The sequence below is a fragment of the Garra rufa genome, chromosome 18 (assembly GCF_049309525.1).
Source record: "Garra rufa chromosome 18, GarRuf1.0, whole genome shotgun sequence".
In the NCBI taxonomy this organism is placed as follows: Eukaryota; Metazoa; Chordata; class Actinopteri; order Cypriniformes; family Cyprinidae; genus Garra; species Garra rufa.
This window is the reverse complement of record NC_133378.1, coordinates 24934991-24960172: the sequence shown is the minus strand read 5'-3', so window position 1 is coordinate 24960172 and position 25182 is coordinate 24934991. Positions and strand designations below refer to the sequence as shown.

The window sequence follows — 25182 nt, the reverse complement described above, 5'->3', positions numbered from 1 at the left end:
CCAGTCGACCTTCCTTCAAGATGGAAGTTCTCACTCCAGCATTCGCTCGCATCGAGATTTGTGAGTATCTGTGTCCTGTCACTTCAAAACGTGTTATTTATGTCTGTGACTAAACCTATGCCCCCGGTTTCACAGACAAGGCTTAAGCCTTGTCCTAGACTAAAATGTAAGTCTGAGCTTTTTCAACTGAAACAAAATTGCACCGATTGATCTTAAAATATATCAGTGCCTTTGTTTTGTCTCAAGATGCACACCAGTAATGTTTTTTTCTAAGCATGTTTATAAAAATTACTTAAATGTCCTAATTGAACTATGGCCTAATCCTGGCTTAGTCTAAGCCCTGTCTGTGAAACCGGGCCATGATGTTTAAAGAGAAAGTTATTCCAAAAATGAACATTCTGTCATTGTTGCTCACCTTCATATTATTCCAAACCTATAAGACTTCTATTCATCTTCGGAACACAAATGAACATTTTTAATTTTTACAGTTGTTATTGTCTGTCCACTGAAAGTCCTCTAGTCCCTATATATTAAGCATTTTAATCCAAGTCTCTGGGTCATTTTGATCCAGTTCTCTGAACTTTTGATGATAGACAAGATGTTGTAGAATAATAATAATAAATAATAAAAACAAATTGACAAAATTGACCAACCTATTTTTCCGAAATTTCCTGGAAACGCCCCAGCATGACATCTGATGGGTTTTCCTCAGATCACATCACAAATTAGGGCTGCCCTCGACTAAAGATTTTTTCTTTTTTAGTCATTCATTTTAAGCATTAGTTGACTGATTGCAAGTTTATTAATAAACGATTTGAATCGTTATGATGAGGCTTTAGTTGTCTACGTAGTCTAGTAAGCACTCAAACACATGCATAAAGCTTGCCACATCGCACCCGCATAAGTAATGATTATAAATGTGTCAGGGAAAATCAGTAAGAAGGCTGCATTTACATTTTAATAATTTATTGAAAAACTAGTTCTTTGTTTTTTGTTTAAGAGATTAAGTCGACAACACTGACTCATTATCTCCACAGTAGTGATGCGCCTGTATTCTTCATGAGGATTACACAAACTGAGAATGTTTTCCATTTGAAACTAGACATTTCGCTCTCTATATATGTATTTTTCATGTCTGTAAGGCAAGTATAAACGGTTGCTGGTAATTGTTATTTTTTTTTTTTACTCGCTCAAGTTAGCAGAGACGGCAGAAAGCGCATCCTGTTTGTTTTGATTATTTTACAAAAGCACAGTGTTTTGTGCATAAACAGATTTTTTATAGATTCCAAAAATGTATTAGTCTTATTTTTATGACCAAAAAATGACAATGTATTTTAAGAGCATTTTAAGTGGCTGCACCGGTGCATCTACTAAATCTGTCATGCAGTGAGTTTCCACACTCGGCACAGACACTTGAGCGCACGTTTTTTTTTTTTTTTTTTTTTTTTTTAAGGTTAACATTAGATTGAGAAAGCATGTAAAGTTGCTACTACTAACATTTTTCAGATGATAGACCATGTTTAAGGTCAATGAACGATAGGCAGGCATGTGGATGACCTGCCCTATGTACTGTGTTACCACATAGACCAGCTGTTAAAGGTTGTATCAGCGATTTCTAGCCTAAAACATAAAGTGTCAAATTCAGCTGAGCTTTCTTCACGATCCGCTCGCTGCCTGCCCCATAAATTGTCTGTGAAAAAAACGCGTCTCTCTGGTCAGCCTAGGGTCCGAGATATGCCAAAAAAACAATCGGCGCTATCAACTATTCCACAGATAAACAAACCGTGTTCCAACCAATCAGCGTCAGGGGGTTCGTGTTGTGGACTTTCCTACTGGTGCAGGGATGTGAGGGAGGCGGAGCGAAAGTCCACAACACCAAACCCCTGACGCTGATTGGTTGGAACAATGTTTGTTTTTGCTGTGGAAAGGTTGGTAGTGCCGATTGTTTTTTTGGCATATCTCGGACCCTAGGCTGACCAGAGAGACGCGGTTTTTTCACAGACAATTTATGGGGCAGGCAGCGAGCGGATCGTGATGAAAGATCAGCTGAATTTTACACTTTATGTTTCAGGCTAGAAATCGCTGATACAACCTTTAACAATCTGTCCATCACAAACTACAGTGTTTGCCCTACCATTATCTTAGGATAATGCAAAAAGACGATTTTAATATGAATCCTGCATGTTCCGTTTACCTCTGCATATATGAATGGTGGAATTTTTTTTTTACTACGCGCATACTGAAGCACGCGTGACGCTCCCGGTAATTTTTGGCATTTGCATCTCACATGAACAGATAAACTCAATCTCCAAAGCTGCTGTGAGTGTCACTTTTACCGTTTCATTTGAGAAAACCAGCATCATATCGTACTCTACACACAGAAACTGTTTATAGGTGTTTATATAGTCCTATTTAAATTGACATAAAACAATATATATGATAAAACAATAAATATTACAACAAGATTAACCACTTAATTGTAGAAAAAAAATACTACAATTATTATTTAAACGTTTTAAACTGAATATGATTTTTGTTCCATGTATTGATTTTAACAGTAAACCTCTGTTTGTTTGCCAAAAATTAAAAGGGTTTATTTTTCATTTGATTAAAAATAAATGTTTATGCTTTCATTTGATTATCAGAAAAATTAAAACACAAGAATTTAAAAAAAAAAAAAGCAAAAGATTGTAGAGCCCTATTGTTCAAAATGGTAAAATAGAGAGTTTTGGACTTATTTTTTCACAATTTTTTTTTTCCCGGTTATTACACAAAGTAGGCTAAAGTACCGGGGGAAAAAAGTAATTTCCCTCAAAGCTGGAAACCTAGGGGAAACACTGAACTACTTTACTTCGCTGCTTCCTGTGAATTTTTTTATTTTTTTCCTGTGACTAATAAAAATGCTTCTATCGTCAGTGCAAACCTCATTGATTGTTTCTTGTCAAGCAAGCTTGTTTAATCTTCCATTTATCATATGAATCGCTCAGTTCATATGGATTTTTAGCAATGTCTTCATGAACTTTCTGAAGTTTTGTTGAAATTGGCTTTAAGTGGTGGAACAGATCAACATGAGTGTAACTGATGACAGAATCTTTATTTTTGGGTAAACTATCCCTTTAAGGCCATTTTTTTATGGTTTCTTTTACTTACAGTGAAAAATTTGGTCTCATTTCAGCTCCAGCTTCTTGTCATCCAGTCGAAGTCGTCTTCATTGTGCCTCTCCAGCAGGCTCTGGCGCTGGTGTGTCGTCCTACGGGTTATCCAGTCTGCCTCCCAGCCCCCAGCATGGGTCCAGCCAGACTTCCAGTGCCCTGCCCAGTCCTGGTGCGTCCTCTAGCATTCCAGAGCCTCAGCTATGGGCCCATGACCTTGAGCGCAGCGCTAAAGGACCAGCTGTTCCCTCAGCTCCATCACCAGTTGCCCTTCAGGATACCTCCTCTCAGGACACACAGTCGTCAGGTGGGTCCTGTTTCTTTCTTTCTTTCTTTTTCATGTTTGTAATGTAATCCTGGCTTAAAGGTTGTTTGAATGTTTCACTTTCTTCAGCTCATGACGGAGATTCAGTCATTTTTGTTAAGGAGCAGCAGGGCAAGAAGCGTGAAAGCTCAAGGTAGGAGAACATTTTGAGTTTATCTTTAATCTTTTCATCCATTTCAGTTTTTTTTCTTTTCTTAAACCTATTTTACCCTTTCTAGAGTGCCATGCTTCCAGGCTGAACTGTGGATCAAAGAACTGTGAGTACTTGTCTAATATGTCCAAGTATCAGTGCTTTTAGTTTGTGGAAGTGAATATCTTTTGATATCGGCCGTCTTTGCTGAATATTTTTCAGGACTAGCCTCTATGACTCTCGAGCTCGAGAGCGACGGAGGTTGATTGAAGAGCAGGAGGCTCTGGCCTCTCAGCTCCTGCGTCAGGTGCATAGCTTTCCCCTCTTTTTATCCTACACCTGCATTTTATGTCACTAACCCACTCATGTTCTCATTTGTATCATCAGCGCCTCTCTGGAGAGGGTCGAGCCGCCCCAACGAGTGTCGAGCTAAAGGTTCGAGTCCCTCTAGAGAAGGAGGTTCCTGTTGCAGCGGTTATCCAAAAGCCTCAGCCTATTAAAGAGGAGCCAGAATTCCCAGAGTTAACAGAGGTAAGCGCTTCTAAAGGTATAGTTGAAGATTGTCATCTTTTATTGACATCATGTCATTCCAAACTTGAATGACTGCCTTTCTTCTGTGGAAGAATGTTGGTAATCAAACAGTTTTGGTTGCCATTTACTTGTTTACTTGTATTATTAAAAATATCAACTGTTTTGAAGAAGTCATACAGGTTTGAAAATATCATGATGACAGACTTTCCTTTAAATTTAAGCTTCTGTTGACTTCACTATTACTTGTCCGAAAGTCTGGAACTATTTGTGAAAATGTTGCATTTGTCTCTCTGCAAAAACCAGTCAGTGTAATCGTCATAGTTGATAGTTCAATACTGTAATGTGATTTTTTATAAGACTTAAAATGCATTACAGCAGAATCCCAAATATTTTCATCTTCTGAACTTATATAACTTAAATAATTAGTTCACTCCTGAATTAAATTTTTCTGATAATTTACTTACCACCATGTCATCCGAGATGTTCATGTCTTCCTTTCTTCAGTTGATAAGAAATTAAGGTTTTTGAAGATTCCAGGATTTTTCCTCATATAGTGGACTTCTTGGGGAGTTTCAATGCAGCTTCAAAGGGCTCTACACAATCCTATCCAAGGAATAAGGCTCTTATCTAGCGAAACGATAGGTCATTTTCTAAAAGGAAAAAAAAAATACATTTATATACTTTCTAAACACAAATGCTCGTCTATGACTTCAAGCATTACATAATAATGTTGGAAAGGTTATGTGTGGTTAGTTAAAAAGGTAGGTACCTTAAAAAGGAAGAGTAGGGTAAAAAAAACTACATCAAATTGTAATTCTGAAGTGAACTAATCTTTTCAAATATGCACTTTAATTAAGAACCCACTGAAAATGTATGATTTTTTGATATTTTGATCAATACTTGTTCACAGTTCTCTGATGTTGGTTAATGGTCACATTATATGCAAGTATCATATGTAAATATTGTGTACTTAAATGTTGTGTTTCCTGCTTGTGGTTTTCACAGGACATGGAGAAGGAGGTGAGCAGAGCTCTGAGAGGTGGCAGTCAAGATGAGGTTCTCAGTGAGGGTTTCCGCCTCACCATCACCAGAAAGGACCTGCAGACGCTCAGTCATCTCAACTGGCTCAATGATGAGGTCAGAGCTTTATTGCATCATTCAGGTTTCTGTAATAGAGTCCTTCTTAATCGTTTTGTGTGAGCTCCCATAATTACCAGTTTGTCAATTGAGTACCTGACTGATATATTTCCTCCATTTCAGGTTATTAACTTCTACATGAACCTGCTGGTGGAGCGCAGTAAACGGCCCAACCTGCCCTCCGCTTACACCTTCAACACCTTCTTCTTTCCCAAGCTGCGGAGCTCCGGTTACAATGCTGTCCGCCGCTGGACCAAGAAAGTTAACATCTTTTCTGTAGACATCATATTAATCCCTGTCCACCTGGGGGTGCACTGGTGCCTGTCTGTAAGTAGCTAACCAGCACCAAGGTCATATTGAGGAAGATGGATTGCATGTATATTGTTGCTTTCTTTCCTGACAGTTCAGAATTGTATTATAATGCATGTCACTCAGTTTGATAAATTAATGAATGATTAAAATACAGTTGAAGTCAAAAGTCTTATTTTACCAAAATAAAAGGTATCATACAAAATACATGTTATGTTTTTATTTAGTACTGACCTGAATAAGATATTTCACATAAAAGAAGTTTACTCGGTCCACAAAAGAAAATTTATCAAAATGACCCCATTCAAAAGTTTCCAACAACTATTACAGAAGGTTCAAATGCTCACTGATGCTTCAGAAGGAAGCACGAGCCGGGGGTGAAAACTTTTTGAATTTGAAGATCAGAGTAAATGAGCTGTACTAAGATGGAAAAAAATATATATTTAGGCAAAATAAGAAATGTATACATCTTCATTCTGTTCAAAAGTTTACACCCCTGAATCTGCATATTTTGACTTCAACTGTGGGTTTGCTGTCAGAAGTGGCAGTGTTTAAAAAATACTCAATTTTTTTTGTCTTTTGGTAGGTGGTGGATTTTCGTAAGAAGAGCATCACTTACTTTGATTCAATGGGAGGAAACAACGACGAGGCCTGCAGGATTTTATTGTGAGTACTGCTTGAAGATTAGATGATGAAACGGCTCTGCAAGAAGTGCCTTTTCAAAACGAGTCTCATGATAACTCATTAAGAAATAAACAGAATAAATTATGCATGACTCAACATTGTCAAAAGTCATTTAATTGTGTCTCTGTATAACAGAAAATATCTGAAACAAGAGAGTGAAGACAAGAAGGGGCAGAACTTTGATACCTCAGAATGGACTCTAAAAAGTAAAAGACCCAGTGTGAGTTTCCCAACGTATTCATCATTTAGGGCCTAAAATTGACCGTAAAGCTATAGGATCATTTTAAAGTTTTTATTTGTCTTCTGAATTTTTAGGAAATTCCTCAGCAAATGAATGGAAGTGATTGCGGAATGTTCACATGCAAATATGCTGAATACATCACCAAAGACCGGCCAATCACATTCACACAGGTGAGCGTCAGTTGCATAGATTTTAAAATAAATTATCAGTGGTTCACACTTGTACATTGTTATACTGTTTTTGAACAGTAAGATTTTTTTAATCTTTCTTAATGAAGTCTCTTCTGCTCACCAAGCCTGCATTTATTTTATCCAAAGTACAGCAAAAACATTGAAATATTTTTATTATTTAAAATAACTGTTTTCTGTTTGAATATATTTTAAAATATGTAATTTATTCCTGTGATCAAAGCTGAATTTTTAGCATCATTACTCCAGTCCTCACTGTCAGAAATTATAGAAATCAATGCTTTTATTTAGCAAGGATACTTAAATTGATCAAAAGTGATAAAGACATTTAAAATGTTTCTAAAAATTTCTATTTTAGATAAATGCTGTTCTTCTGAACATTCTATTAATCAAAGAAACCTGAAAAAAATTCTAATTGGCTGTTTTCAACATCATAAATGTTTTTTGATCAGCAAATTAGAATGATTTCTGAAGGATCATGTGACGAGCAATGATGCTAAAAATTCAGCTTTGAAAACAGGAATAAATTACATTTTAAAATAGATTTAAATAGAAAGCAGTTATTTTAAATAGTAAAAATGTTACTGTTTTTGCTGTACTTTGGATCAAATAAATGCAGGCTTGGTAAGCAGAAGAAACTTCTTTAAAAACATTAAAAATCTTACTGTTCAAAAACTTTTGACTGGTAGTGTATATGGATTTTTAAATTTACTCTTGTTTTATTTTTTCATTTCTCAAACAGAAACACATGCCCTATTTCAGAAGACGAATGGTATGGGAGATCCTCAACCAGAAACTGTTGTGATCGGAGGATTTGTTTTGTATAGAACATATTTTCATGTGTTGTATGGATATGAGGACTCCTGTGCACTTCAGGAACCCTGAGACAAATGTGGAATGCCCCTAATCATCGGTCATTTCATGCTGTCTGAATGAAAGCTGGGAAGTCCTCATGCACCTAAAAAAAACAGTCTCAGCCTTTATGAGTCAGGGCAATGTTTTTATGTCCCTTTATAGTTCCCTATAATTTGACATGCTTTTGCTTTGGCAGCAAATGTTGATTGACTGACTATGGAAGGATGTTATTTTCATATTTTCAGTCTTTTCTTGTGCTGCCAATAGCTGTCAATGTAAGGCCTGTCTTAAGATGACTTCAAATTATCATTTGTGTCAATTGGCAACTTGATCTCAAATCATCTGAAGTCATAAATGTTACAGTAATATTAGCGAGATTTACATTGATGTCTTTTCACTCTAGGACTAGTAAAATGAATTGACAATCACAGACTCACTCAGTGGATTTCTAATGATAAACGGCAGTTTACTTAATATTTGTGACGTTTGATACCAGTATATTTTATACAGATGCTGTCAAGGTAATTAACTATAAAGTTAATTTTATTTTAAATAGCAAATAAGACTCCATTAGAGTCTTCTTTTTGGTAAGATATTTTTTTTTTTCAGAAGAGTGAGTTTTGTGGCTTTATTTTTTTCTAGAAAGTGAGGAAAAGCTCTTGCAATGCTTTTGACTTCAGTATGTTTTGGGATGGAGTTCTGCCATCACAGAGATGTTTATTTTTATCAGTATTTGGTGGCTTTTTGATAACTTGGAGTCTTCTGATCATTTCGGTCATCTCATAGACAGACTGCACTTACATTTATTTGCTTTTTCACAACACAGCAGTGTCATACATCTTGTCTTTGTTCTGTTATTAAGTTCTTAAGGTTATTCTGTTCTTCCTTTTGTGTAAGAGAAAATTATTTTTGGCAACTGTTTCTAGATTTTTTTTTTTCCTGCAGGATATTGACAATTATTGTATATACAGTGACTATACGGTAAAACTGAAGACATATTTAATACTCATTTTGTACCTTTTATTATCTGTTTTTGTATGTGGAACAGATCTGGAAGTAAATTCCTGAGGTTATGTGTGTATCAGAGGATAAATGAAATAATTTCAAATGAATTCCTGTTTGAGTCATGTTTCTCCTGTTCTTAAATCTGCTTTAGAATTGAAATTGGAAAAATCTTAAATGTCAATGTCAAATGACTGATTCAAACCGATATTTTGTTCAAACCTTTGAACCGACTCCTGCCATGATTCGCTCATTCAGTCCATGGCTGTATCCGAAATCGCCCCCTATACCCTATTCACTATTCCCTACATTAGTCCACTCATACAGTCCACTTGAAGGAGTGAATGAAAATGAGTGAGTGAATTCGGACACTAAGTGCACCGGAAGGACTGCCGCTTTTGCATAGTATTTCTATACTGTTTAACAATCATTTAAAACGGATAGTTCGAGTAGTAAAATTAAAGGATTTATCTTGAACTATGTCAAGGAGTTTACGTATAAACCTTGGTTAAACAATTTAATAATCAATTTACAACGAATTTGTACGTGTTGTACGCTGTATTACGCAGTGGAGGAGCGCGTTGTAAAATGAACGGATGGACGATTCAGCTGCGGGCGCCATCGTCTGGAGAGACGCGGGAATTCAGTCGGCGCGCGACTCTCACAGTGCATTATGGGTTATCTCTAGCTGTTGAGCGTACATCGGTTGTACCCAAGCGTGCCGTAGGTGTCCTGAAAAGTGAAGCCAAAAGTTTTCGATCGCCCCCCGGTGGCTGGCTGCAGTATAGGTCATAAACCCCGCCCTCTCCATGTAATCTAATGGGACGTGAGCCAAACTAAATAATCGAATTACACGGCAAATAATTTTTTTCCAAAGGTGATTTCCATCGTGTGAGGTAGTTCTTATAATGCTGATTCATGCTCAGGTGTTCGTTTTTCTAATAAGTTTGCTTTTAAGTAGTTATTTGATGCTATAAAAACGGGGTGTGGTGTCATGATTGTGATCGTGCGATTGGGTCTGCGGGGGTTTGGGCGGGACTTTGACACCGCGGCTCCGCCTCACGACACTACTGCGCATGCTCTGGCTCCAAACGAACCTCTACTGCGCATGCTCTGGCTCCAAATGACGTAACTTCCCCCAAGATGGTAGCGGCCATATTGAGCTGTTTTGGCTTCACTTTTCTATAGTGGAAAGAAGCGGAAACGCGTTGTCCATCTTTTTTTACAGTCTATGGTTGTACCATAGACTGTAAAAAAAGCGACAAAAAAAAGTGTTCCTTTAAGACTGTGGCTGAAAAATAAATTAGACCAAAACATTTTGCTGAGTAAATTCGAGAAAAGCTGACTATAGCTTTTTGAAACTCCAAAAAATGCTAAATTATATGTTTCAGTTGAGGTCAAAAGTTTACATACACCTTAAAGAATCTGCAAAATGTTAATTATTTTACCAAAATAAGAGGGATCATATAAAATGCATGGTATTTTTCATTTAGTACTTACCTGAATAAGATATTTCACATAAAAGACGTTTACATGTAGTCCACAAGAGAAAATAATAGTTAAATTTATAAAAATGACCCTGCTCAAAAAAATTCCTAGTTCCTATTACTATGTTCTTACCGGAACAATCCACAGCTGTGGTTTTTGTTTAGTGATAGTTCCAACAATGACTGTGATTTTAAGATCCATCTTTTCACACAGAGGACAACTAAGATACTCCTATGCAACTATTAGCTTCTGAAAAGCAGTACTAAATGAAAAAAAAAAAAAAAAAAAAACTATGATACTTAGGCAAAATAAGAAAAATGTACACATCTTCATTCTGTTCAAAAGTTTACACCCCTGCCTCTTAATTTATAATTTTCCTTCTGAAGCATCTGTGAGTGTTTGAACCTTATGCAATAGCTGCATATGAGTCCTTCAGTTATCCTCAGTGTGAAAGATGGATTTCAAAATACCATCATTGTTGGAAAGGGTTCAAATACACAAAAATGCTGAAAAACCAAAAAGTTGGTAGGACCTGAAGGATTTTTCTGAAGAACAGCAGGCAGTTTAACTGTTCAGGACAAACAAGGGACTCATGAACAACTGTCACTAAAAAAAACAAAACAGCTGTGGATTATTCAAGTAACAACACAGTATTAAGAATCAAGTGTATGTAAACTTTTGAATGAGGTAATTTTTATAAATTCAACAATTTTCTCCTATTGTGGACTATATGTAAACATCTTTTATGTGAAATATCTTATTCAGGTTTACTGCATGTTGTTATTCTTCTCGTTATTTTCCAATAGCGGAAGCCTTACCCATAAGGTTATTTCAACAAATTTTTACATTTTAGAATGTTGGATGTGTATTTATGCACAGGGTACAACACAAAAAAATCACTATTCCAGTCTCAGAATGGTGTACCTCAGAAGGAAGGAAACGGAGGGAGTGTTTCACTAATAAGGGAAGAACTCTTTTGGTTTTCATTATATTGCCATTTTTATATCTCAGGGGACACAGCCCAAAGAACACACTCCTTATTAAAGTTCACCAAGGCAAGAAAAATTCATTTACAGACCTACATTACAATGTTGGTGGAGCACTCCTTACACAATGCATAAAAGAAAAGACATAACCCATATGTATGAAGAGGCAAGACAGAACTATTGACATGAAAACAAAGCCATAAAAAAGTTTATCATCCAAATAGCTTCTCTTTGAAATTTTCTTTAAAAAAATTAGTCTTCAAAATACAAAAATAAATCTCAACATTTAAACAGAGCATAACCTAACTTACAAGTTAAAGCAGCATTTTGGAAGGGAAAAAAGGACATTTTTTTGTGAGGGGATATGAGGTCTTGGTTTCAGAATTCAGTCTCGTCTCGCTGGACACAAGCTTGCTCGAAACAATGAGTGCATTTACAACGCTCTTCGATACAGCACATTTCTCTGTAGATCTATCAAAATGACTTAGCTTAGGTTCCTCAGGATTTCCTTAAATCGATATTCAAGAAAAATGCAGCAAGATCTTTGCAAAAACAGTTTTTTATGTACAAAATTCCTCCTTTTTGCAGCAGACAGTTTAAAAGCAGTCAACAAAATCTTTGAAGAATTTTACAAAAACATTAAATCAAATTAAAATGACACATGGTGCTGTAACATCATAGTTGTTTCGTTCTGGCTTTGCAGAACGTTTTAGAAAATAAAGTTGCAGAAAAATATTTCTCAAAGTGTGTCGGAGTGTGTGTGTGTGTGTGTGTGTGTGTGTGTGTGTGTGTGTGCACGTATGTGAGTCTTTGTGTTAAAAAAAAAGCTTACTTTTCTTTCTGTGAACTTTCATGACATCTTGTAGTCATAGCTTCCTCCATCCAAGTCTTTCACTTACTAAAATAGGTTTAGCTTCATTATCGGTTGGTCTTCTCCAAGAAAAAAAAAGTTGCCAAAAATGTCTTTCTTTCGTTGGAAAGAGACACGCTTATCAGTTCCTTTTCACAATGTCCGTTTGTTTTTATGTCAAGAGAGGTGGTTCAGTATCCGAAGTCCTCCATCATTCCTATGAATGTACTAAAATGAGAGAAGGAAAGAGTAAGAAAAAAAATTAGTTACTCATTTAGATAGACATACTTGGATACAGTAGAGATACAAGTAACGAAAAAAATGATTTGATCCCCTGCTGATTTTGTTCAATTGCCCACTGACAAAGACATAATCAGTCTATCATTTTAATGGTAGGTTTATTTGAACAGTGAGAGACAATTACAAACAAATTTCAAAAAAGTTATAAATTGATTTGCATTTTAATGAGTGAAATAATTATTTGACCCCTTTACAAAACAAGACTTAGTACTGGGTGACAAAACCCTTATTGGCAATCACAGAGGTCAGACATTTCTTGTAGTTGGCCCCCAGGTTTGCACACATCTCAGAAGGGATTTTGTCCCACTACTCTTTGCAGATCCTCTCCAAGTCATTAAGGTTTCGAGGCTGACATTTGGCAACTCAAACCTCCCTCCACAGATTTTCCATGGGATTAAGGTCTGGAGACTGGCTAGGCCACTCCAGGACCTTAATGTGCTTTTTCTTGAGCCACTCCTTTGTTGACCGTGTGTTTTGGGTCATTGTCATGCTGGAATAACATCCACGACCCATTTTCAATACCCTGGTTGAGGGAAGGAGGTTCTCACTCAAGGTGCTCACCCCATCCATTGTCCCTTTGATGCGGTGTAGTTGTCCTGTCCCCTTAGCAGATAAACATCCCCAAAGTATAATTTTTCCACCTCCATGTTTGATGGTGGGGATGGTGTTCTTGGGGTCATAGGAAGCATTCCTCCTCCTCCAAACACGGCGAGTTGAAGCCAAAGAGCTTGATTTTGGTCTTATCTGACCACAACACTTTGACCAAGTTCCACTCTGAATCATTCAGATGTTCATTGGCAAACTTCAGACGGGCCTGTACATCTGTTTTCCTGAGCAGGGGGACATTGTGGCGCTGCAGGGTTTCAGTCGTAGTGTGTTACCAATTGTTTTCTTAGAGACTATGGTCCCAGCTGCCTTGAGATCATTGACAAGATCCTCCAGTGTAGTTCTGGGCTGATTTCTCACCGTTTTCATGATCATTGAAACTCCCCGAGGTGAGATCTTGCTTGAAGCCCCAGATCGAGGGAGATTGACAGTTATTTTGTGTTTCTTCCATTTGCGAATAATCGCACCAATTGTTGTCACCTTCTCACCAAGCTGCTTAGCGATGGTCTTGTAGCCCATTCCATTCCATTCTACAATCTTGTCCCTGACATCTTTGGACAGCTCTTTGGTCTTGGCCATGGTGAAGAGTTTAGAATCTGATTGAGTGATTGCTTCTGTGGACAGGTGTCTTTTATATAGGTAGCAAACTGAGATTAGATGCAGTCCCTTTAAGAGGGTGTTCCTAATTTCAGCTTGTCACTTGTATAAAAGATACATGGGAGCCAGAAATCTTGCTAAATGATAGGAAATCAAATACTTATTTCACTCATTAAAATGCAAATCAATTTATAACTTTTTCGAAATACGTTTTTTCTGGATTTTTTTTGTTACTTTATCTCTCACTGTTCAAACAAACTTACCATTAAAATTATAGACAGATAATTTCTTTGTCAGTGGGCAAACATACTAAATCAGCAGGGGATCAAATAATTTTTTCCCTCACTGTATGCTAATACAACATCATGAAAACATTATCTTGTGGATAACCATTGTTTTCACTCTCTCTTTCCATTACAGACCACAACATTTCCAAAGCAACAGGAAGTAGCCCACCTCCTCTTCACTTGCCATGCTGGTAGGAGTATGTTGTGTGGTCTGTGGGTGTCTCTATGGCAACCTGCTGCTGTTGGACGCTATTTTCCTGCAGTGGCATGAGGTCAACATTACTAACAATGCATCACAGTGAATCAGGCTTTGAAACATTGGGAATATTTCAGCATGCAAGGCTTTCATACCTCTGCTGTAACGCTTGAAGGAGGCACTTGGGCGTATTGTGGTATGTAGGTCCCTTGCATAGCTGTGTTTGCAGGCATATACTGAGAACAGATGGACACACATTGACAAATGTGTGATATCCTCAGATAGTACACATTAAAGGAATATTTGACGCAACATTTCAATAAAAACTAGGGCTGCACGATATTGGAAAAAATTTGACAGTGGGATATATTGAGTTTTTTTCTGTGATATAGCCACCTTATTTTTCTCATATAAGCAGGTGCAGCCATTTGTAAATTGTATAGGACTGGCTTCCGATTGCATCTACGTCCAGCTATTTTTGCTGCTTGATATTGCAAAATGGTCTTACCATATTATTTTAATGTATTGTCTTAATTATGAACAAATTAGTTTGTAGTGCAAACAGTTTTACCATTTACTGCACGTTGTTTTTCTTTTCGTTATTTCCCTATAGTGGCTAATGAAGTAGAAGTATTCTATAATGATTGGGATAAAAAAATTTTTTTAATTCAAACTTTAATGACTAATGAAAATTTTATTTGTGAATTTATTGAAAAATTCTCTTTGCACTTTAATTTTCATAGGCCCCATTACCACTGTTTTTGACTCATTCAGTATTTTTTTTAAATATATAAAAAAGAAATCTGTAAAGTATGATTTTTATTGTGATTATTATAGAAAATATTACAAATTATATAAAATATTAAAATAAGAAATATATAGCAATAACACTATTGTACTATAAAATAAATTGAATATTTAATAAAAGTAAAAAAATAAAAAAATAATATATACATGTACAATTAAAATTACATTACCAAAAATGTCAGCTTCTTCATTTTAAAACCATAATCTGTCAAACATTTATATATGCACTGCATATTTTGCAATATTTTATATTGTTATATCGTGCAGCCCTAAAATGAACACAAATATTAATAATTGAAACTAAACTAAAATACATTTTCATGACACCAAAACTTCCTAAAATAAAATATAAATTGTGCCAAGTTTTTGATAAATGGTAATATTAAGATTTTAATATCTGTCATGAGAAATTTAACACCATTAAATATTTGAAATTATGCTAGTTTGTATATTAGTTGTAGACCTAAAATAAAAATGAAATAATATGAATAAACTATAAAACTTAAAAAATTAAAACCTAAAATTAACAATGAAACCCAAAACTTAATTGTAAAAAACAAATTAAAAATGTTTGGGATCAGTAAGACTTGTAATGTTTTTTTTAAAGAAGTCTCTTATGCTCATCAAGGCTGGTTTATTTGATCAAAATACAGAAAAAAATAATATTGTAAAATGTTATTACAATATATAATAATGGTTAGTATTTTAATATTATTTATATAATTTATTCCTGTTATGCAAAGCTGATTTTTCTTCAGTCTCACACAATCCTTCAGAAATCATTCGAATAAAATGATTTCTGAAGGATCATGTGACACTAAAGACTGGAGTAATGATGCTGAAAATTCAGTTCTGATGAAAAGAATAAATTCGATTTTAATGTATATTAAAATAGATAGTGTTATTTTACATCGTAATAGTATTTCGCAATATTACATGATCTGTATTTTCGATCAAATAAACACAGCCTTGATGAGCATAAGAAACTTCTTTAAAAAACATTACAAATCTTACTAATCCCAAACTTTTGAACAGCAGTGTATTAGACCAATACAGTTTTTTCCCAAGACATTTGTAATGAGTTCTCTGTGGGCATCTTGTGGGGGACGTACCGTGCCTGTGCTGCCCAGGGTTAGATGGCTGAGCTGCTGTGTGAGAGGCCCTAATATGGCAGTGGGCTGGATGGTCATGGTGTGGTCCACTGTGGGCGTGAGGACGGTACCCTGTGCACAGAAGAGAAAGAAAGAAAGTTAGACAGGCAGAGGTGCTTTAAGAAATAGAGCAGTGGTTGAACTGCAACTTACTGTGGGCTGCATGAGGTAAGACTGGTGATGTATCCAGGAGGGATTGTGTACCTAATATTAAAAGGACACACATTTTAAACCTCAATTTGGGTCATTATTCTATATAATTCAGTTTAGTCCTAATAAGCTATGGTGGACGTCAAGATTTTTGGTAAACAACAGCTTAAATTCCTCACATATAATGATTGTACATCTTCAAAAGACTTTCCCTTAAAACATAATGCTACAAATATACACATTAAGTACACATTAAGTAAAGCAGTAATATGACTTTTGCAAAACAAACAGCTTTTCCGAACCTGGTAGGTGGATACAGGTGAGTGCATGTAGGGAGAGATAGAAGTCTGAGCAATAATTCTGTTAGGAGCAATGCTGTAGGAAGGAGAGTAAAACCTGCAGGGGGCGACAAACACAAGAAAGAGCTGTTACCATGCAGTGTCATAATTAAAAGCACAAAGTACAACATTTCTTGAGTAGTAATTTCTGAACCCACCCATTTTGTAAAGCAGGAGTAGGGTCATATGTTAGCGTCATCCCGCCCTGTATGTGTGAGAGTTAGAGAGAGACAGTCAAGTTAAGACACAGACTATAATATGATTGAAATCAACATGAAAAAGCAGCTATCTTACAGTCTCGCCCTCTCTCAGCCACTGCCGCCCGTTCTGGTGATATTTCCCCTGATTCTGACGTTTCTTCTGTCCCCCGTCCGCAAATTTACACAGCAAGGGTTCTGTAGGCACTTCATGAAAACATATCACTCATTATCTAGCTGTCATAACCATCTTGTCAATATGAAAAACAACCCAAGTGTAGTACCTGCTACTCCAGGAGGAGTCTTGATGTATTTGCCATTGAAATGTTGAATGATGGCCTCACATTTTTCAGTCGATTCCATCCTAACAGAGTAATTGCAAATGCATTATTAATGGAATATTAATGATGATAATGTCAGGTTGTACGTATGAGAGCTGATCAGGTGCACCTTGCAAAACCCACTCCACGGCTGGTGCCGTTTGCGTCACGTAAGATGCGTGTGGAGATGACCTGGCTGAAGGGCTTGAGCATGCTCTCCAACTCCTGCTCGTCCATAGACAGAGGCAGATTCGAGATGTACAGATTGGTGGGGTCCTGTTCTTGTTGCTGCAGAAGTAATCAAGTAGAGAGAAACAAATAGGAAACATCATATGGCTTATGATAAATATAACAATAAATATAGCTGCAAGCAGCGATTACAGGAGTTCAAACGCTTTAAGGAATTTAAGCACATAAACAAACATTATTTAGCAAGCCTGTAACCACCTAAATCAATGATTGAAAAAAGGATTTTTGGCAATTCCAGGTACACTCTTAAAAATAAAGGTGCTTTAAAAGGTTCTTCACAGCGATGCCATAGAAGAACCATTTTTGGTTCCACAAAGAACCATTCAGTCAAAGGTTCTTTAAAGAACCATCTCTTTCTTGCCTTTTTATAATCTGAAGAACTTTCACCACAAAGAACCTTTTGTGAAACAGAAAGGTTCTTCAGATGCTAAAGGTTCTTTATGGAACCATTTAGACAAAAAAGGTTCTTCTATGGCATCATGAAGCACCTTTATTTTTAAAAGTGTAAGTTATAGCACCAGCTGTGGTCCGATCACCTTAAAACGTTGCATGCTTGTTTAGAACCTGTCACTTGTTCTCACCAGGTTTTGTGAAGTTTTGAGTTTTTCTTTAGGCTTTGTAGGATTTTGGGTACATTTGGACAGGCCACTTTTCTAAACGACCCCGTTATAGCTTCCCAAGGGGTACATTTCATTATTTTTATTGATAATTATTGACCTAGAGAGTGCAAAGAATTGAAAAGAATTGAAAAGCTCTAGTCTATGTGTACGATGAATAGTTTTTAACTTCAGTGCAGCATTTATACCATGCAGTGTCATTTCTGCAAAAGACGCGAGTTAAGCAGAATGGTCAAGCTCAAATTTACACAGAAAACAATGGAAAAGCAGTGCAGTGGAATGCAAAAATGCACTCAGTGCACTTTGTGAACAACCCTTATGGTGCTATTTTGTCATTTTGCAGCTTGACCGCCTCAGTCCTCGTTCACTTTCACTGCTTCTAGGTGGAGAAACTGGTTATGTGTTACTTTCATAATTCCTGTAGGTGGATATCCGCAAGGTGCCCTGATTTTACAGGACTGATCAGCCTTACAGGCTCAATAAGGTACGGATTATGGGTAGGTGAGGTTAGGGCCTCATCAGCCTTGTCAGACACAAAGCAAAGCGCCATCAAACACTGAGCACTTTACAGAGAGTTAGAGTATGTCACGTCCTTTCCCTTTCCATGTGCCTTCCTGGTTTTGTGGTAAAAATTACATACAGGGGATGACTGTAATATTCCTGTAATGATACATTCCACCTTTTAAAATGTATTGGAAATCGAAAGAAAGGTAGAAAAGACTGTAAAGAGTTCAGAAGTTTACAGGTGGGACAAACTGCTGAGCCAGCAGCCATGTGCACTGATGCACTTGAGTGAGATTGGAGAGATAAGACTGGTTCAGCTTCTGCCATATCCTGCTAAAGTTCAACTATGAAATATGGAGCTTGATGGGAAAATACACGCTGGCGGCCAAAAGTTTGGAATAATTAAGTTTTTGAAAGAAGTCACTAATGCTCACCCAGACTACAATTATTTAATCAGAAATACAATAAAACAGTAATATGTTGTGATTATATTATTACAATTTAATGGAATAGTTCACCCAAAAATTAAAATTCTGTCATTAATTCTCACCCTACTGTTGTTTCAAACCTGTAAGACCTTTGTTCATCTTGGGAACACAAATTAAGATATTTTGATGAAATCCAAAAGCTTTCTGACCCTCCATAGACAGCAAGGGTACTACCATTGTCAAGGCACAGAAACATTGTTTTTATAATTATTAATGTTAAAAACTGCTGCTTAATATTTTTGTGAAAACTGTAATACAGGTTTTCCAGATTCTTTGATGAATATGAACAGTTTCATGCATCCTTGCTAAATTAAAGTACTATTATTTGTATTTTTAATTGTACCTAGCACAAACTTTTAAATTATTCCCAACTTTTGGCCAGTGTAAATAAAAACATAATTATTTATCTCTTACCTTTGCATAATTATCCAGGAGTTTCAGACAACATGTTTTTTAGTAAAAAGTGTCAAAATGACCGTTTTCAAGGCCAATGAGTCAGCTCATTACCATATAAAAACCTAATTAGCTTCATTTGAAGCTGCAGGCATGACAGCACATAGGCATACAGTACAAAGTGACACCTTTCTAACCTCACATTAACAGATACACAAAACTTGTGCTTGCATGTCTTCTACAGATTACCCACTTCCTGCATAAGGTGTGAGCAGAAGGTTTTATCTGAGGATCTCAAAACCACTTAATCATATTATGCGGCTCAAATTAATTTTGTTCATTATCATTGAAGCAGGAGATGTGTGTTACTTGTCTAAACAAATCAGAAAGACAGTAAAGATAGCTGCAAGACAGCAAACCTCCAATTCACCTGCTGCTGATTTGCATATTCATTGCTTTGGTGTGCAGATGAGATTAAAATGTGAGCTGTAAATGCATTACCAGTTCATCTCAGCAGCATGAATAATGAATGCTTAATTGCAGTGACCTGCGATGAAGGTGATTTTTGTACTGATCTAATCGCGCTGTGAGACGCTGCATTTTTCCACAGAGTGAATGGGAGGAGGAAAATCTACGGCAGTTGCCTCAACAGACTCTTAAATAGGTCAGGTCACTAAAACGGCTGTAATTAAGACGGGTGCTCGGTGGTGTTCTTGTGTGAAGTGGTTGCCCTTTCACTATGATCTACAGATTAAATAGGTGAATCTCACTAGGGCTGCAACTAACGATTATTTTGATAATCGATTAGTTGGCCGATTATTTTTTCGATTAATCGATTAGTTGGCCGATTATTGTTTCGATTAATCGATTAGTTGGCTTAAAAATTGTGCTTAAGAATTAGTGCTTAAGAATTTACAACAATTCACCTGTCGAAATAAAGAGAAAATACAAATATCTGAAGAAAAACACACTAACAGTGTTTCTGCTATTTATTCTGCCGTGGCGGTGTTTAGTGTCCCGCCAACAGCAGCAGCAGCGAGCGCAAGTGCCTTCAGCAGAGTTCCACGTTCAAATGCACGCAGTAAGCTTAAACTGGCCGCAAAGCCCCAGCTAAAGTAATTACCATGAATGTGCCGGGGAAAAAGTAAGGAGATATTCAAATTATTTATTAATAAACTAGTATTTTCTGAGTCAGTGTCGCAAAGATGAAGTTGACGATCCTAACTCGCCATCTGCTCATTGGACGTGCTTTTAAAGCCTGCATCTTTATGGATTAGGCCTATAGCTAATGAAAGAGTTTTGTTTTCGATTTGAATTATTTCGTTTTATAGTAGTGAAGTAATAATTTAAAGTCAATTTATTACTTTTACATTTATGAGCAAAAATGAAGTTTCACATATCGCTGGCGCCTCCATGTCCTGCAAAGCTTTCACTCTCCGCACAAACGATTGGATATGCGCCTATTAGTACACATTTATCTAGGTTAAACGATTAAACTAATTATGTGATATGCTTTAAGTTTTTTTTAATATATATATATATATTAGGGGTGGGCATAGATTAATTTTTTTTAATCTAGATTAATCTAGATTAAATTTTGGAATTAATCTAGATTAATCTAGATTAAAATGGCTAATTTGAATTCTGCTGAAGGCATTCAGAATATGTGTGCTACCCAAATAATGACTTAAAGTCTTTGAGAATGGATCATAAAGCTCATGAAGCTGTTCTATGATAATTTGTTGATGAAAATAAATTATGTTCAATTAGATGTACTTGTGTTTACTAACTAACTAACAATGAAATTATTTTTTCTACCTATTAGATTGTGTTTTTTTAACGTCAACACCTACCCAGCCCATTACATGTTACACCGTACTTTTACTTTGACAGGTTGCCGAGAAGTTTCTGTGTCATATAGTATGATATGATGCTAGTTTTCTCAAATGAAACGGTATAAGTGACACTCACAGCAGTTTGGGAGATTGAGTTTATCTGTTCATGTGAGATGCAAATGCCAAAAATTACCGGGAGCGTCACGTGTGTTTCAGTATGAGTGTAGTAAAAGCGCGTCTCCGCAATGCATACATACAGCTAGGCAAACGGAACATATCGGATTCATATTAAAACGGTCTTTTTGCATTTCAGTTTTCACATACACTAGTCCATATCGCGATTTGAATTAAGTGACTGACCAACATTTGATTTATGAATCCAAAAAACGACGAATTTACGTGGCATTTCGCTATAGTAGATTCGGTTTTTATGAATGGAGGATGACGCGATCCCGTCTGTGTTTTGGCGGAGGAGACTTAAACGCGCGACCATATTCTACTACAGTCTTCGGTATACATCCGCGTTAAACTATCAAGGTGAAAGTCATCATAGCTTGCGTAGTTTAGACCCAGCTCCCAACCCAACTTTGAGAATAGATTAACGGCGATATTTTTTTTATCGCGCGATAAGAGTTTCACGTTAACGCAGCACGTTAACGCCGATAACGGCCCACCACTAATATATATATATATATATATATATATATATATATATATATATATATATATATATATATATATATAGGGATTTTAATTTAAATCATGATGACTTGAGAAGGCTAAATTGATCTGTTTGCCGCTGGCCACTTGGTCGTTACTTTAAAAAACAAAAACTTGAATTTCACAAACAAAACGTGTTCCAAATATATTTCTAAATTAACTTTATAAACTAAAGAAATGAAAATAAATGTAATTACTTTGCTATTAAAAACAGCAGCTGTGCAATGGGGAGGAGAAAGAGAACTCAGCCAGAAATTCTGATGAGCTGTCGAGGTTTTTACCCTCCCTAAATACGTGCACTTCATGTTGTATTTAAATCTAAATTTAACATTCAACGACAGATGTTTCAGCACAATGAATGTTTTTGCGCTGAGTATTAATTGTCTCCTTGTCTGTGTTCTGTGTTCCTGTCTGACGCTCATTCAGTAAAGATTTAAACTTAACACAGACTGCCAGAATGGACTTTTATGCATAAATGGAAATGCTTGTGTGAATTTGTGACATTTACAGATAAGGATATGACCGTGAAAGTTTTCATGCTGAGGATGCAAACGGATCTCAAAGGGCCTCACAGGGCAAGCCATTACGTTATAAGCTTCATGTTTAAAATAAGGAATTCTCATGTTTTGCGCAGCTTGGATCACGTAACTCTCCTGCAGAATCTCAGTCTGTTTCCTTCACTATAGATGCATTTTGTCTATAGAAATGCGTCATTCAGTGCTGTAATTTGATGTGATCCTCTGAAGTTGTACGTGCACTGTGGGCGGACCCGATTAATCGATAATGAGAATTGTTGTCGATTATTTCATTATCGATAATAATCGATTTTATCGATTAGTTGCTGCAGCCCTAAATCTCACAAAATTTTTCAAGAATATGCTCAGGGCACATTTATGGCAAAATTAAAGGGAAAAAAATGGGAAACAGATATTTTGCTTAATAAAAAAAATGAATCCGGTTTTTGTTGCACTTTTGTATTGTGACATTCTATATATTTAGATATATTTATATATAGTACTGCTGTCAAATAGATTAATTGTGGTTAATCACATCCAAAATTAAGGTTTGTGTTAATAATACATAATGTGTATTTTGTATATTTAAATGTAAATGTATATATTTACTGGATGTGATTAATCGTGATCAATCAATTTGACAGAACTAATAATATATACAGTCAAGCCCGAAATTATTCATACCCTTGGCAAATTCTGACTTAAAGTTACTTTTATTCAACCAGCAAGTTTTTTTTTTTTTTACCGGAAATGACACAGGCTTCTCCCAAAAGATAATAAGACGATGTACAAGAGGCATCATTGTGGAAAAAAAAATTCTCAGCTTTTATTTACATTTGAACAAAAAGTAGCATATCCAAAAGTATTTATACCCTTTGCAAACTGTCACAGTCTATGGGAAAATCCAAAGTTCTATACCATTCCAAATAGTCCAAGCTGTTCTAAAGCATCCTTATTACCCTGATTCATTGGGAACAGCTGTTTTAATCAACTCAACAGGTGAAAAACAGAAGCTCTCTGCTATTGGTTTGTGAACTCAAATAATTATTTGTTCATGAACAATTAGCTAATATTAAAATAATATACCCCCAAATCTTAAAAATAATAATAAAATATTTAAAATAAGAGTAATTTTATTTATTGAAAATGCAATTAATAAAATCAAATATGAACATTCATTGTCATTGAAATAATATTACAATTGAACAAATTCTAATTATGTTATATTACATATATAATATAACCATTATACCATTCCAAATAGTCCAAGCTGTTCTAAAGCATCCTTATTACCCTGATTCATTGGGAACAGCTGTTTTAATCAACTCAACAGGTGAAAAACAGAAGCTCTCTGCTATTGGTTTGTGAACTCAAAATAATTATTTGTTTATATACAATTAGTTATCATTATAATAATACATAAAAAAATATTAAAAATAATAAAAAATATTACATATAAGAGTAATTTTATATATTGAAAATGTAAATGTAATTGTATATTTGTGACCCTGGACCACAAAACCAGTCATAAGTGTAAATTTGTCGAAATTGAGATTCTTACGTCATCTGAAAGCTGAGTAAATAAGCTTTCCATTGATATATTGTTTGTTAAAATAGGACAATGTTTGTCTGAGATACAACTATTTGAAAACCTGGAATCTGAGGGTGCAAAAATATCTAAATATTGAGAAAATCGCCTTACAAGTTGTCCAAGTGAAGATCTTAGCAATGCATATTACTAATCAAAAATCAAGTTTTTATATATTCATGGTAGAAAATTGACAAAATATCTTCATGGAACATGATCTTTACTTAATATGCCAATGATTTTTGGCATAAAAGAAAAATTGATCATTTTGACCCATACAATGTATTTTTGGCTATTGCTACAAATTTACCCATGCTACTTAAGACTGGTTTTGTGGTCCAGGGTCGCATTTATTTTATTTAGCTGTGAAATATAATCTTGACATTTTTTTGTGAGATTTACCTAAATGTCGTGCCTATATATTAAGTTAGATACATAAAGTGTACTCCAAATAATTATTTGTTCATGAACAGTTAGCTATTATTAAAATAAATAATAAATAAAATAATATTGAAATATTAAAAATAACAATAATTTTATTTATTGAAAATGTAATTAATCAAATCTAATAAAAATAATTAAATTGTCATTGAAATAATATTACAATTGAACACATCCTATTTAAATAAATAAATAAAATATATATATTATATTATATTATATATATAATGTGAACTCAAAAATAATTATTAGTTCATGAACAAGTAGTTATTAGTAAATAATATATAAAAATTGTACAAAAAATAAAAATAACAAATTAAAAATAAGAGTAATTTTATTTATTGCATGTAATGTAACGTAATGTAATTTTATTGATTTATTTTATTTTGCTGTGAAATATGCTCTGGACATTTTTTTTGTGAGATTCACCCAAATATTCTGAACGAACTTAAATATTAAAATCCATTTAAAGGAAGTGAAATCATTGAAAGGGTCTTAGTGGCTGAGAAGGGCTGTGTGAGTGGTTGGCCAGGGTAGAATCAGAGCTGGCCTGCAGGTCGACGGTCCTCTACTGAGGGCGTGCAGCACTACCAGCCAAGCTGCTCAGACAGTGACTCAGCCACGGGTGAGAGAGAGAACACACAACTTCTTTGTAGAGCTGGAGCACCACGCAGGAGTAGAAACGGGACAAATACTCCTCAGGCACTTACTTTGAACTGCTCTCAATGGCAGACCTGCATGAGCCTAATGGGGACACCAGCTCCATTTTCATGCCTCAACACCCACAGACAGGCCAAGTGTGGTAAAATAATCACGCTGTCCTACACTAAAGTGATTGGCGCCATTTACTTTCAACATCAATTAGCTTCCCCTTAAATCAGTTATACAATATTTTGTTTAGCCAAAACAAAAAAAAAAGTATTTCAAATAAATGCTGTTCTTTTGAACTTTCTAATAATACAATAAAAATTCCTAAAAAATGTGTTTTTGCGTACAAAAAGTATT

At 35.5% G+C, this 25182-nt stretch overlaps 2 protein-coding genes across 2 annotated transcripts in view; one reads left to right on the top strand and one right to left on the bottom strand.

Annotated features, from left to right (window-relative positions):
- senp1 (SUMO specific peptidase 1) overlaps positions 1-8664 on the top strand; it is an 11521-nt gene extending 2857 nt beyond the window's left edge. The window contains exons 5-16 of the mRNA XM_073822693.1: positions 5-60; positions 3176-3459; positions 3547-3610; positions 3696-3734; positions 3830-3914; positions 3995-4138; positions 5144-5275; positions 5399-5602; positions 6171-6250; positions 6404-6488; positions 6584-6679; positions 7440-8664. Coding sequence (XP_073678794.1) covers positions 5-60; positions 3176-3459; positions 3547-3610; positions 3696-3734; positions 3830-3914; positions 3995-4138; positions 5144-5275; positions 5399-5602; positions 6171-6250; positions 6404-6488; positions 6584-6679; positions 7440-7502 — 1332 coding nt within the window. The 3' untranslated portion in view covers positions 7503-8664. The remainder of the gene's footprint in view (positions 1-4; positions 61-3175; positions 3460-3546; positions 3611-3695; positions 3735-3829; positions 3915-3994; positions 4139-5143; positions 5276-5398; positions 5603-6170; positions 6251-6403; positions 6489-6583; positions 6680-7439) is intronic.
- A 2905-nt stretch (positions 8665-11569) lies between these two features.
- rbms2b (RNA binding motif, single stranded interacting protein 2b) overlaps positions 11570-25182 on the bottom strand; it is a 40087-nt gene continuing 26474 nt past the window's right edge. Inside the window, exons 3-13 of the mRNA XM_073822692.1 lie at positions 18166-18256; positions 16958-17115; positions 16792-16871; positions 16605-16714; positions 16469-16515; positions 16275-16368; positions 15976-16026; positions 15784-15894; positions 14020-14100; positions 13838-13925; positions 11570-12106 (exon numbers count right to left, since the gene is read on the bottom strand). Coding sequence (XP_073678793.1) covers positions 13845-13925; positions 14020-14100; positions 15784-15894; positions 15976-16026; positions 16275-16368; positions 16469-16515; positions 16605-16714; positions 16792-16871; positions 16958-17115; positions 18166-18256 — 904 coding nt within the window. The 3' untranslated portion in view covers positions 11570-12106; positions 13838-13844. The remainder of the gene's footprint in view (positions 12107-13837; positions 13926-14019; positions 14101-15783; positions 15895-15975; positions 16027-16274; positions 16369-16468; positions 16516-16604; positions 16715-16791; positions 16872-16957; positions 17116-18165; positions 18257-25182) is intronic.